The sequence below is a fragment of the Borostomias antarcticus genome (genome assembly GCF_949987555.1).
Source record: "Borostomias antarcticus genome assembly, chromosome: 33".
Classification (NCBI taxonomy): Eukaryota; Metazoa; Chordata; class Actinopteri; order Stomiiformes; family Stomiidae; genus Borostomias; species Borostomias antarcticus.
The window spans coordinates 717264-731652 of record NC_140266.1 but is presented as its reverse complement, the minus strand read 5'-3'; the positions used below and the strand labels follow the sequence as shown (position 1 = coordinate 731652).

General features: G+C 48.8%; 1 protein-coding gene across 1 annotated transcript; it reads right to left on the bottom strand.

Moving 5' to 3' along the window:
• Window positions 1-916: 916 nt before the first annotated feature.
• ahcy (adenosylhomocysteinase) lies at window positions 917-14093 on the bottom strand. Its single transcript, XM_084460659.1, has 10 exons — window positions 13959-14093; window positions 11168-11358; window positions 10691-10766; window positions 9777-9929; window positions 6633-6745; window positions 5392-5599; window positions 5055-5142; window positions 4418-4535; window positions 3691-3885; window positions 917-1808 (listed from the first exon to the last, which is right to left on the bottom strand). The coding sequence occupies exons 1-10, from the start codon at window positions 13984-13986 to the stop codon at window positions 1677-1679; spliced, it is 1302 nt and encodes a 433-aa protein (XP_084316785.1). The 5' UTR covers window positions 13987-14093; the 3' UTR covers window positions 917-1676.
• Between the last annotated feature and the right edge of the window lie 296 nt (window positions 14094-14389).

Genomic DNA, 14389 nt, shown 5'->3' with positions numbered 1-14389 from the left:
TACATGGCTTTTGACATTGCGACATTTCCTATCATGGAAAAATGATTTACCTGCTTTCTCTCTTTTCATTTATAACATGATCACTTAATAATTCCTTAAGATCTACCTGCATGAGACAAAATTCAATTTAAAATTGACAAATGTATTTATTATTTTTTGTTTTTCCCAGAACCATTACTCATCGAAAAAGTTCATGAAAAACTAAATAAAAGCCGTTTCAAATTCGCACTAGCAGCTGTAGCTTACTTAAAAGCTAACAATGTTTTTTATTTTATGTAACCTATAACATATACAGCAAATTATTCAATGTCAGTTTTCCATTGATCACATGGAAACTTATGTTCGAACGCATCTATTTGCATTTACTGTATCTCTGTATTCTATTCTTATGTGATTATGCTGATTTTGTCTATTACTGTGAATTAAAACATTCTGATTGAGTTTTATATCGAGTCTGTCCTGTATGAATAGAATATGGCTTTAGCAACTCTTCAGTAGGTCATGTGACTTGAGTGTTCTCAACACATTAAAACCATGTCTTGTGCGCGCGCACACACACGTTACTCAACCCCCTCCCACACGCTTTTTTTTTTTTACCAGGCTCCACTGTTTCCATCAATACACTGTACATGTTAAAATATAATAATTTGGTCAGTAAGAACTATAGCTGTTTCTTCAACCCAAAATGTGTGATTCATTAGCTCATTTCCATACATATAACACATTTTGGTGGTTGCAGAAACAACTATATGCATCAAGTTTACATTATATACATTGCGGATTGCTTGGAGCCATTCATAATACAGTGCAACCATGTAAAGTGTGGTTCCTACTCATCACTAATAGTGTAACCATGTAAAACGTGGTTCCTACTCATCACCGATCACCTTGAAATAAATTGAAGACAGAAAAAAAATACACATCCAACTCATTCTTTATTCCGTCACACTTCGCACGACACGCCTTAGTGGAAACCGCGACGCGTATAGACGAAGACGGACGCAACCGTTTCAGCCTGACCACACCCCCCTACCAGGATGACACCGAGCTCATTGGCCAGATTAACAACAGGAAATGAGATCATGGGCACAAACTCACTCAACATTTACTCCTGGTTTACCCCCTTCTTACAAACGTCCAGATTCAAACAATAACGGGAAAAGGCAGAGAAATAAGACGAGAGAGCGGTCCCTGAAGCCAGGCAGCCTGACGCGCTTGGCGGAGGTCTCATTAAGACAGCGGTCGCTAGCCACCACCTGGTGACCGGCGCCAGTAGCCTGTATGCGGGCGTGTCCAGACCTTCTGAGCAGTAGATGGGGGTTTGTGGTTCTCCTAAAACACCAGGCATTCTCAGGCCACAATCTAAACGGGGAATGCAATTTAGAACATGAATGGCGCCTTTAGAAGCCAATAAGCACTCGTTGTTGTTGTTGTTGTAGGGAGGCGGGCCACAGAGAGGGCAGAGGTAGGGGTCTGGAGGCGTGTGTGTGTGTGTGTGTGTGTGGAAAGACAGTGATGAGAGCAATTTACAGACGAACATTAACAATGATGTTCTACAGTAGCCTTTGGTGGAGTCCTGTAGAGTAGCACACCCCCTACCCCCCCTTGACAGTCCTCCAGCACCCCCAGCCTCCAGCTCCCGCTCCGGGCGGGGCCCCCAGGTCCAGGCAGGGCCCTCAGTAGCGGTAGTGGTCGGGCTTGAAGGGGCCTTCGAGGGGCAGCCCCAGGTACGTGGCCTGCTTGGCCGTAAGCTTGGTCAGCTTGACGCCCAGCTTGTCCAGGTGGGCTGCGGCCACCTCCTCATCCAGCTGGTGAGAGAAAGGGGGAGGGGGGGAGAGAGAGAGAGTTGGGGGTTGTTTCTGGACAGTGTGTTCTCACAGGGCTGGTCTGGGTTGAGGGATGAATCACACAGGTGCTGTTGTCCCACATATGGCTTCAATTAAGTGTGTGCATGTTCAAAAATCACTAAATTACAGGTTTCAAGGCTACCATCAATCAAGGCTACCATCAATCAAGGCTACCATCAATCAAGGCTACCATACTGTATACTCAACTCAGGCTGGTGTCCATTTGTTTGTGGTTACTGAGCCTGTCTTTTTTCATCCCCACCATCCAGCATTACAGTACATAATATATATTTATTATTATTATTATTAGGGGTACGGGGCTCAGGCTGGGCGTCTCTGCCCCGACTCCAATTATTTAAAACTTCTTAAATTAAAAATCTTTAAAATCATGTGTCTGAAATCCAAACAGTACAATGTCTGAGTAGCATTAGCGTGTTTATTCTGCATCACCCGCGGCGTGAACTCACAGCCAGACACCAAGGGAAGGTCATGTTCTTGTTGAGCCAAGAGAAATTCTGAAAGATTTCATGCTACATCTACCATGTCATTAAATGTTGTCGTTTTCTTTCGTGAACATCTAAGAATTATTGAGCGAGAATTTGTGGTAGTAAAGTACTGTTTCCAATAAAACACGATGCGCTGTGGGATACATTTTTGATATTTCAAAAATCTGTGAAGATCGTTTGTGGAAGAGAGTCAGACGATGCAGTGTAGCAATCGGGGTGTCATTTGACCAAAAATGTGGGAGGAGAGGTTTCCCAAGATTTACAGTTTGAGAAAAAAACAGAGAGATGGACTTCATAATTCTGCCAGATCAAAGAAAATGGACGTGTCTGCTCACTTGAGCCTACATTTTAGTGGTGGTTGTAAAGTTATACAGCACATACAGATGATTTATGATTTTTTAAGTTTTAATCTTGACAGTTGCTGTAGCGCCACCATCAGGACTATTGTATTTTTAGCTTGCAATCCTTCACTTTGCCTTCAGCACTAGACAATGCTCTTAGTCACTTGTTTTATAAAGGAGATGCACTTGTCAAAACTCACAAGTAGTACACTGATGGTTCCTACGTTAAATGCAATTATTGTAAGTCGCTTTGGATAAAAGTGTCAACTAAATGACTAATGTAATATTGTTTGAATCTTCTGAGCGGTCGTTGGTCCTGTCCTCGTTCACATACGTGTCTGTTCCTCTGTGAAGTGTTTTAACTTTCTGAAGGCTGACCAATGATTTTTCCAGATGGGGTTATTTTCTGAGAAATCAGTAAAATACTAAATTTTAAAAAGTGGTCAGTAGCAAGCAAGCGTAAAAGGAGCTAGTGAAAAGCTACCGTGAAGAGATACGTTTTTAGCTTTCTTTAAAAAAAAAAGATATATTTAGCAAGCTAGCTTCCCTGTAATGTGTATTCATAGCTTTGGTGCATAAATGACAATGAGTGAACTCTCGATGTTCTTCTGACCGTTACTGGGAACCTCTAATAAACCACAGTAGATGATCACAGCGTTCTTGAAGGCTGATTGATTAAGGGCTGTGTTTACAAGGAGGAGGCCCTTAAAATCAACTCAATGTTACCAGAGGCCTTTGCAGCGCAGCCCAGACTGGACTAATGTGCTCTCTGCTCTTGGTTCTGATTAACAGCCGAGCTGCAGAGTTTTAAATGAGCTGAAGTCTGTTTTGTTTTTTTGTGAGGCTAGTGAAAAATTAATTACAGTAAGTCAAGTCTTGAAATGAGTCCGTTTTCTATTTTGTTTTTTTTAGTATTAGCGACGTATGTTGCCATCAATAGCGAGCCCTCTGAGGACGGACAGGAAGTGGCCTGCGGGGTGTGTGTGACCCCCTCACCTTCTTGGGCAGGAAGTAGACGCCCAGGGGGTACTTGCTGGTGTTCTTCCACAGCTCGATCTGGGCCAGGACCTGGTTGGTGAAGGAGTTGCTCATGACGAAGCTGGGGTGACCCATGGCGCAGCCCAGGTTGACCAGACGCCCCTCGGCCAGCACGATGATGTGGCGTCCGTTCTTCATGCGGTAACGGTCCACCTGGGAGGAGGAGAGCGGAGTTTGTGTGTGTGGGTCTCTGAGCAGTAGGGTTGCAAAATTCTGAGAATATTCAAAGTTGGAAACTTTCCATGGGAATTAATGGGAATTAATGGGAACAGGAATAAACTGGGAATTTGGGGGGTATTTATACACTAATGCTTATTAATGTACCCTTATTGTAAAGTGTTACCCTGTAACTCTACCATAATATCCCTCACTAAGCAGTTGTTGACAGACTGTTCTTGCTCAGAGTCATATCCTGCATTGACATTCTCAGTCACGTGAGGAAGAATTGCTTTTCAACTGGGCTTGCTCAACATATTTAAACATCCCACAGAGCATGATGGGATGTTAATTGCTCAACTCTATCATGCAGTACCACCTGCATGGAAGCATCTGCATTCATTTTCCTGTTTCTCCACTCATTTATTCAGGTTTTTCCTTCTTCACCCTTCTGTATGTAGCTAATGTTGATGTTCCTGGCTGTGTGTGTGTGTGTGTGTGTGTGTGTGTGTGTGTGTGTGTGTTGTACCTGTGCCTTGATATTGATCTTCTCTGCAGCGTTGGCATTGAGCCAAGCCATGTCAATCTCACAGTCAAAGTGTCCGATGTTACACACGATGGAGTCGTCTTTCATCTGCTCAAAATGCCTGAACACACACACAACACACAACACACGTTAGGTTTGATGTCTCTTTGGGAGAAAACAATACATTGTTTGAGAGCCGGGTCCTGCCTGTTTATATTAAGTCTGTGTCATGTATTTATGATGTTGACAGTATCTGGTCCAGTGATAACATGGATATGCATGCGGCAGGTGTAATGGCTGACTACAATATGAAAAAACTGATTTTCTAAAGCCACACGGTATTGTAAAGAGTAAAAGTTGTATTGTATTGACCAAGTGGCCCAACAGTTTGAGACTATTGCTTGGGGCTACTCTGCTGTGGTGTACTGCCATCTACTGGCCTCTGCTGGTACTACAGTTACGGTTCTGTGGCGTTGCTGCCATCTGCTGGTCTCTGCTGGTACTACAGTGTTACGGTTCTGTGGCGGTGCGGCCATCTGCTGGTCTCTGCTGGTACTACAGTGTTACAGTTCTGTGGCGGTGCTGCCATCTGCTGGTCTCTGCTGGTACTACAGTGTTACGGTCATCTACTGGTACTTACTCTCCCAGGAGGATGCCTTCACAACCGGTAGTGGTGACGAAGATGTTGCCCTCCTTACACGCCTCCTCCATGGTGGTCACCTCATAGCCTGGAGAGATAGAGCGAGAGACACAGAGAGATGGAGAGAGAAAGAGAGAGAGAGAGAGAGAGAGGGAGGGAGAGAGAAAGAGAGAGAGAGAGATAGAGCGAGAGACACAGACAGAGAGATGGAGAGAGAAAGAGAGAGAGAGAGAGAGAGAAAAAAAAATCAAAAACCTCCTCATGGCCAACACGCAGAAAGAAAGATCTCTCAAGCGCCCACGCAAAACACGGAAGAGCCAAGACAGCCGTGACTGACCCTCCATGGCGGCCTGCAGGGCGTTGATGGGGTCGATCTCGGTGACGATGACGCGCGCCCCGAAGCCCCTGAGGGCCTGGACGCAGCCCTTGCCCACGTCGCCGTACCCCGCCACCACCGCCACCTTCCCCGCGATCATCACGTCCGTCGCACGCTTGATACCGTCGATCAGAGACTCCCTGCAGCCGTACAGGTTATCAAACTTACTCTGGAGGGAGAGAGAGAGGGAGGGAGAGAGAGAGAGAGAGAGAGAGGGAGGGAGAGAGGAGTGGTGAAGAGGAGGGACGGAGGAGAAGAGGAGGGAGAGAGAGAGAGAGAGAGAGGGCGAGAGGGCGAAGAGAAGGGAGAGAGGCGAGGGAGGAGAAGAGGAGGGAGAGAGGTGAGGGAGGAGAAGAGGAGGGAGAGAGGTGAGGGAGGAGAAGAGGAGAGGAGAGAGAGAGGGAGAGAGGTGAGGGAGGAGAAGAGGAGAGGAGAGAGAGAGGGAGAGAGGTGAGGGAGGAGAAGAGGAGGGAGAGAGGGAGAGAGGAGAGAGGGAGGAGAAGAGGAGAGAGGCGAGGGAGAAGAGGAGGGAGAGAGAGAGGAGAGGGAGAGAGAGAGGGAGAGGGAGAGGGGAGAGGTGAAGAGGAGGGACGGAGGAGAAGAGGAGGGAGAGAGAGAGAGAGGGCGAGAGGGCGAGAAGAGGAGGGAGAGAGGCGAGGGAGGAGAAGAGGAGGGAGAGAGGGAGAGAGGTGAAGAGGAGAGGGAGAGAGGTGAGGGAGGAGAAGAGGAGGGAGAGAGAGAGGGAGAGAGGTGAGGGAGGAGAAGAGGAGGGAGAGAGAGAGGGAGGAGAAGAGGGAGAGAGGAGAGAGGGAGAGAGGTGAGGGAGGAGAAGAGGAGAGAGGCGAGGGAGAAGAGGGAGGGAGAGAGAGAGGAGAGGGAGGAGAAGAGGAGGGAGAGAGGAGAAGAGGAGGGAGAGGGGGAGAGCGGAGAGAGAGAGGGGGAGAGGAGAAGAGGAGAGAGAGAGAGAGGGAGGGAGGGAGGAGAAGAGGAGAGGGAGGCGAGGGAGGAGAAGAGGAGGGAGAGAGGTGAGGGAGGAGAAGAGGAGAGGGAGGCGAGGGAGGAGAAGAGGAGGGAGAGAGGTGAGGGAGGAGAAGAGAAGAGGTCAATACAAGTCTGTGACATGTCAGAGAGCCAGACGAGACGTCCACAGACCATTTCTCCCAAGCGGTGTGAGTTAGAGATTCAGTCCTGCTCTGCTCTACCTTTGTGACGGAGTCGTTGACGTTGATGGCCGGGATCTTCAGCTCTCCCTTCTTGAGCATCTTGTACAGGTTGTGGACTCCAGTGGTGGTCTCCTCAGACAGACCCCGAATACCTACACACACACACACACACACACACACAGACACACACACACACACACACACACACTTAAAGACCCCCTTCAGTCAAAATGTTCAGCTAACAGGGATCAGACGCAGCCCAACATTACTTTACACGTACAAGAAAAATGCAACACGTAAATTAAAAAGTCCCAAACCCCAAAGAACACGTTTTGGCGTCGTCAACGTAACGTGATACGTGGCAACGTGCTCTCATTCCTATTTATACCATTTCAAGCCCCCTCAGCCTCTCACACTCAATCACTTACCAGATGACCTCATCAGGTCTGAGAGTTCAGGGTTTAGGCTTTGTGGGGGACTCTGAGATTAGGGTGAGCATGTTCACAGGTCCAGTACCACAGCCGTCAGGAGAAACACTGACACCTAGTGGCTAATACCGCGAATGACAGGCTGGGAACTGTTGGATTTGGGAATAGGCCGAATCAGCAAGTCCCAAAAGCTACAAACAAAAGTAGAGCACAGACTGAGCAATGTTCAAGTGGACGAGCAGAGACGGGGCGGGGCTCTAATTTGGGGGGGGGGGGGGGGGTGTATTTACATAGCTTCACCACAGCCTGGAGGGACAGGTCTGATGCAACGCAGCAGTGTGGCGTTAGCTAAGACCCATCTGGGAGCACAGGTCTATTTCTAGCGGTCGTTAGCGCGCCCTGGCTGGGGCGCTGTGTACTCTGCTGAGGGAGGCATAAATGGCGTCCGCTGTCCACATTGTCCTAATTAAAATCCTTTTTCTACTAAAACGTGAGTGCCGGGACCTCCATTTTTCTCCATTCCCTACTAGCTTTTAGATTGGAATCTACTCTGCTCGATAGCTAGGTTACAAGACATAATGGCTCTGAGGTCAAACAATGACCAGAGGAGCAGAGGGAGAGAGGTAGAGAGAGAGAGAGAGAGAGAGAGAGAGAGAGAGAGGGGTAGACAGAGAGAGAGAGAGAGAGAGAGAGGGGTAGACAGAGAGAGAGAGAGAGAGAGAGAGAGAGAGAGAGAGAGAGAGATAGACAGAGAGAGAGAGAGGTAGACAGAGAGAGAGAGAGGGGTGGACAGAGAGAGAGAGAGGGGTAGACAGAGAGAGAGAGAGGGGTAGACAGAGAGAGAGAGAGGTAGACAGAGGGAGAGAGAGGTAGACAGAGAGAGAGAGGGGTAGACAGAGAGAGAGAGGGGTAGACAGAGAGAGAGAGAGAGAGAGGTAGAGAGAGAGAGAGAGAGGTGTAGACAGAGAGAGAGAGAGAGAGAGGTAGACAGAGAGAGAGAGGTAGAGAGAGAGAGAGAGGTAGACAGAGAGAGAGGGGTAGACAAGAGAGAGAGAGGGGTAGACAGAGAGAGAGAGGGGTAGACAGAGAGAGAGAGGGGTAGACAGAGAGAGAGAGGGGTAGACAGAGAGAGAGAGAGAGAGAGGTAGAGAGAGAGAGGTAGAGAGAGAGAGAGAGGGGTAGACAGAGAGAGAGAGAGGGGTAGACAGAGAGAGAGAGAAGTAGACAGAGAGAGAGAGGTAGAGAGAGAGAGAGAGAGAGGTAGACAGAGAGAGAGAGAGGGGTAGACAGAGAGAGAGAGAGAGGGGTGGACAGAGAGAGAGAGAGGGGTAGACAGAGAGAGAGAGGTAGAGAGAGAGAGAGAGAGGGGTAGACAGAGAGAGAGAGAGGTAGACAGAGAGAGAGAGAGAGAGAGGTAGAGAGAGAGAGAGAGAGGTGTAGACAGAGAGAGAGAGAGAGAGAGGTAGACAGAGAGAGAGAGGTAGAGAGAGAGAGGTAGACAGAGAGAGAGAGAGGTAGACAGAGAGAGAGAGAGAGGTAGACAGAGAGAGAGAGAGAGGTAGAGAGAGAGAGGTAGACAGAGAGAGAGAGAGGTAGACAGAGAGAGAGAGAGAGGTAGACAGAGAGAGAGAGAGGGGTAGACAGAGAGAGAGAGAGGGGTAGACAGAGAGAGAGAGAGGGGTAGACAGAGAGAGAGAGAGGGGTAGACAGAGAGAGAGAGAGAGAGGGGTAGACAGAGAGAGAGAGGGGTAGACAGAGAGAGAGAGGGGTAGAGAGAGAGAGAGGGGTAGAGAGAGAGAGAGAGGTAGACAGAGAGAGAGAGAGGTAGACAGAGAGAGGGAGGGGTAGACAGAGAGAGGGAGAGAGAGAGAGAGAGAGAGAGAGAGAGAGAGAGAGAGGGGTAGACAGAGAGAGAGAGAGAGGGGTAGACAGAGAGAGAGAGGGGTAGACAGAGAGAGAGAGGGGTAGACAGAGAGAGAGAGGGGTAGACAGAGAGAGAGAGGGGTAGACAGAGAGAGAGAGGGGTAGACAGAGAGAGAGAGGTAGACAGAGAGAGAGAGAGAGAGAGAGAGAGAGGGGTAGACAGAGAGAGAGAGAGAGGGGTAGACAGAGAGAGAGAGGGGTAGACAGAGAGAGAGAGGGGTAGACAGAGAGAGAGAGGGGTAGACAGAGAGAGAGAGGGGTAGACAGAGAGAGAGAGAGAGAGGTAGAGAGAGAGAGGTAGAGAGGTAGAGAGAGAGAGGTAGAGAGGTAGAGAGGTAGAGAGAGAGAGAGAGGGGTAGACAGAGAGAGAGAGAGGTAGACAGAGAGAGAGAGAGGGGTAGACAGAGAGAGAGAGAGGGGTAGACAGAGAGAGAGAGAGGGGTAGACAGAGAGAGAGAGGGGTAGACAGAGAGAGAGAGAGAGGTAGAGAGAGAGAGAGAGAGAGAGAGAGAGAGAGAGAGAGAGAGGGACACATTTCCCTAAAACCACACACACATAACGTTTCTCCCAGGAAGGGTCTGCTCACCCACTCTCATCCTAACCAAGCCCTCCGGGAGAAACGTTGTGTTTTCAGCTTTAAGGAAATGAAGCACGGGACAGGCAGCTTGCTGAGGGAGCTCTTTGTCTTGAGTTCTTTTTGGTTCAACACCAGTTTGTTCCTGATGTGCGCACATATATATATATAATATCTTTTCTCTGGGATGGAGAGGTACGTACGTGTATGTATATATATATATATATGATCTTTTCTCTGGGATGGAGAGGTACGTACCAGCCAGCAGTTTGGGGTACTTGGTGTGCACCATGTTAGTGAGGTCACCCCCATCGTCCAGGATCATGTTGAGGGGCTGGCCGTCCTTGAAGTAGATGGTCTGTTCGATGCACCACACGTACTCCTCATCCGTCTCCCCCTTCCACGCGTACACTGGGGGGGGGGGGGGGAGGAGGGAGAAAGGGAGGGAGGGGGGGGGGGGGAGACAGAGGTTAAGTTACTACTTCAACTTTTTCCAACAAGAAATCCTATCCTTTGCATTTCCACCTTGACAGATTTCCTGTTTGCTAGTTGGTTAGATTGACTATGATAGTTGACTCATCATGAGGGCCTTTAAAAGGGAAGTGGTTCTGATGATCCCATTGGTTCTGAGGCGGGGGGGGGGGCGGGGTGTAGAGAGAGGCCTGGTCGCAGGCTACAGTAGAGGAAAAAAGATCTGGGGGGGATCTGGACTGAGATCAGGGCCATCTGGCCATCTGCTGCTACAGCTGGGCTCTGGCGATGCTGGTGACGGTGTGGGGGTGGTGGGGGGGTGCTGGTGACGGTGTGGGGGTGGTGGGGGGGTGCTGGTGACGGTGTGGGGGTGTGGGGGTGGTGGGTGTGGGGGTGTGAGGTAGCAGGCTGCCCTACAGCCAGTCAGACGGACTGGGGGTGGATACAGTGAGCTGCTGCTGCTGCTATTGGAACAGGGCAGCTACTGTAAGAAAGAACTGCATAACAGTCCACCTCACAAAAATACATCTACAACAAAGACATGGCTGTTAAGACCCCCCCCCCCCCCCTCCTCCCTCAAGCGTTACATCTAGAACATGGAGCACAACCAGCTCGGTCCGACCACATAACAAACAGCTGTTGGCAGCGTTAACCCCCAGGTGGGTGTGGCAGGTGTAACCCCTGACCCCAGGTGGGTGTACCTGGAACGCCAGTCTTGGCGATGGCCGAGGCAGCGTGGTCCTGGGTGGAGAAGATGTTACAGCTGGACCACTGGACCTACAGGAGGGGGGGGGGGGGAGAGAGAGAGAGAGAGAGAGAGACAGAGAGAGAGAGGGAGAGAGAGGGAGAGAGAGGGAGAGGGGTTAAACTAAATTCTCCAAGCACTCAGTAAGTCAGTCAGACCCCCTCCCTCCCTCCCTCCCTCCCTCCCTCCCTCCCTCCCTGTCCCTCTCTGACCCCCGGCCGTGTTTGTGACTGGCAGAACTGGAGCAGAGCGGACTGATAAAGTCCCCTCGCTTAGCAACAGTGGGCTTTGATAAACCCCGCCTGGCCTTGGGGGAGGGAACTAGGATGACCCGTCAGTAGGAGAGCGGTTTGGCCCCAGGGGTCAGCGAGAACAGGACTCGATAATAGTGGAGGTTGAGGCCCCTGGGCCCCGAGGGTCTCTCCGGTCTCACCTCGGCCCCCAGGGCGGTGAGGGTCTCGATGAGGACGGCGGTCTGCAGGGTCATGTGTAGGCAGCCGGCGATGCGGGCACCGGTCAGCGGCTTGGACTGGCCGTACATCTCCCTCATCTTCATCAGGCCGGGCATCTCGTTCTCAGCGATGTCGATGGCCTTCCTCCCCCATTCGGACAGGCTGATGTCAGCTAAAGGGGGGAGGAAGGGGGAGAGAGAGAGAGAGAGAGAGAGAGAGAGAGAGAGAGGGAGAAAGAGAACCTTTATTAGCCCTTTGAATATGACCGTCTACCCGGCAAAATTGTAAAAATATCAAAATAATTTATAAAAATAAATATATATAAAATATTAAAAAATCCAACACTGAAATCCACCATTCCTGAAATCTGAGAAACTGCACTTGTACAGTAATAGGAAAAAAACAATTAATATTTGGGATGTTGGCACTGAACTCACTGTACTAAAAGGGTTAAAGTAAGACTGTTTAACACGGGATTAACACAGATTAACCAAACAGACCTGACAGCTCAAAATTCACAAACCATCGTCCCCCGTGTTTTCCCTGTGACCGGCCAGCGAGGCCACAGGCACGTGACACGGACGCCCGTTTGTGTGTGAAAAGGACCCGTCCTTGCGTCCAGGTCACTAGAGCAGATTCTAGGTGACTGCCATGACGTATCTGGAGCCCTTAGGAGACGCAGCGACGTAGCCGGGAGGGCGGAGTCGTCGAAGCGAGTGGGCCAGTGGTGATTGGTTCATTTCAGCTGCCCAGCAACCGACAGCTGTACTCTGCCCGAGCCGAGCCGGGGTCTGCCGGGTGGAGTCAGTCTGATATTAGAAGCTGCCTGTCACCCCTGACCCCTCCACTTCTGGATGCTCCCCCTAACAGCTGCAATCCTACACCTCCCTGTATAACCGTCCTAGTACACCACAGGCTCCATGGCTTCATAACCAGACCCCCCCCCTACTCGACTCTGCAGTCAGAAGACTGGACAAGCCAGCAGAACGGCAAACCCCTCCAGCCTGGACTGGAGCAGACCTGAAACTCCCTGAATCTCATGAACTGACCTTGTGTGTGGGGGCGTGGGGTTCAAGAGGGGTTGCAAAGGGGTGGGAAAATTCCATTACATTTCCGGAAACTTTGTTAGCCAATTGACCCTGACCTGGAGTCCAATTACCCCCTACTAGCTGTTGAGGAGGATTCGGTCGTTGAGGAACATTTGGTTCAATCTCAACCCTGTCCAGTGCATTCTTCCATTACGTGCACAGCTAATTAGCATCCTGCACACTAAGAGGGTTGTAGAATCCATTAAGGTTCTACTCAAAGTCAAAAATCTCTTCTTTAAAAATAAAAAAAATAAAAATTGTATTAGAAATGTTTACCTGCATGTCTGCTATGACAAAACATAATTGATGTTTATATTTATGTCTGTATATGACAAGGTGACTACAGTTGGTATAAATAACCCTGAAATCCCAATTTATTCCCGTTAATTCCCATAAATTCCCGTTAACTCCTGTTACTTCCCATGGAAAGTTTCCAACTTTAAATATTCCTATATTATATTTTACAACCCTAAGCTCAAGTGTCCCAAATATGCAGAGTCTGACAAAACTGATATGCGTGTGTGTGTGTGTGTGAGTGTAGGTGATACTAGTCTTCCCAATGTTGCAGGGCTGAGGACCTCTGACCCAGAGTATGCAGGGTCAAAGTCCAATCCTCTGCTTGCTATATCATCACCACTATCACCACTGAGTAACCAGGCTTCTTCTACTCCTGTAAAAACACCTGCTTCCCAGGTACTGGTGCTGAGCAGAGGTAGACCATGCAACTCCAGCAGTGAGACATTCTAAGTTAAACGTGTGCAGACGTGCCACTTTATCATAGCTATTACATAAAAGCTGTACATAAAATAATAGTTTTAGTAAGTAAAAGGCTTGAGTTTGAGTTAATGATGTGGGATTAAAAGTAGACATTGGTCTAACTCCCGAGAACAACAATGCAACCATAAAGCACAAAGCTGTAGTTTAATCCACCACGTGCATTCCCATGAAAAGTAGAACCCTGATTTCGCCGCCCTCCTTGCCTGCGCCTGTCAATCAGACTAGCGGCGCTGCGCAATGGCTCATGGGAGATGTAGTTTTATCAGCGAGCGGAAGCAGAGACCTTACAGCACCAACCTCCACGAATGGACTACAACTACCACTACCTCTGCAGAAGTGACTTTTGAATGAAACCATGCTTTCCTGAGCCAAGTGTTTCAAGCTGTTCATATCGAAATGTCAACCAAATACTGAATCTTTGGACATATATTGAATTAAATTGGATGCAGTCCTGAATATAGCTTAAAGTCACTGAACACAAGTTGACTTCCTGAGCGCAACGGAAGGATATCTAATACAATATCAACAAAGGATCGCGTGCAGCCACCATGTGTCACAACTCGGATGACAGTCTTAACGATAGCGAGCAAGATATAAATACCTGGATGATTTAGGAAAAGCTTCATTAAATATCCACATAACTGGTTGGTACGCTACCTAAGCTAACTAATTCTGGCGAGCTAAACCAGCCATCACCAAACACCTTGCACACTATTCAATTCTGTAACTGTTACAACAGCATCGCTGCATACGATTGCAAGCCCTAATAATATATATTGTTGTGTATGAATATACATAATATATACCCGATATAACGTCAATGAACAGCTAACATTTAGCCAAATAACTAGCTAATTCATTAAACAATCTCGTGGCTGACTGATAAAGCAATCAAATGAATACTGACCGACTTTGAAAGGTAGTTTCTCAGACATGGTTGTTTTCTTGCTGATGTTAGAGGAGGTTAGAGAACGAGTCGCCTGGTGTGAGACGGGGAGAGAGAGGAAGGTGGAAGAGATCCTGAACTTGATTTTATGACGAAGCCAAATGCTTAGTTGCAATAATTCGTAAGTTCCTGGTGCCAATCCACCGCCTGGCGATCCCCATTGGCTGACAATGTTTCTGCCCCGTATGAGCGGGATTTGATTGGCCAGAATAGTCTCGGGGCGTATCAGCCAATCACAGCACCGGATCCAGGGTGGGTGTGTTGGTCAACAGGGTTGTGAAGTTTGACAAGGCTCAATGTAGCTGGAACAAGTTCCATCTGGCTTCGCTATTTCCCCCGGGGAACCTGAAATATACACAAAATGATTCTGTACTAGGCAGCTATAATCACCC

What these genes read in the sequence shown, in the direction of transcription:
- ahcy (XM_084460659.1), bottom strand. Translation starts at nt 13,986, where the DNA reads ATGTCTGAGAAACTACCTTTCAAAGTCG. An exon ending in GAAACTACCTTTCAAAGTCG is followed by an intron (nt 11,359 to 13,958) that starts GTCAGTATTCAT and finishes TCCCCCCTTTAG; the next exon opens with CTGACATCAGCCTGTCCGAA. An exon ending in CGCCAAGACTGGCGTTCCAG is followed by an intron (nt 9,930 to 10,690) that starts GTACACCCACCT and finishes CCCCCCCCCCAG; the next exon opens with TGTACGCGTGGAAGGGGGAG.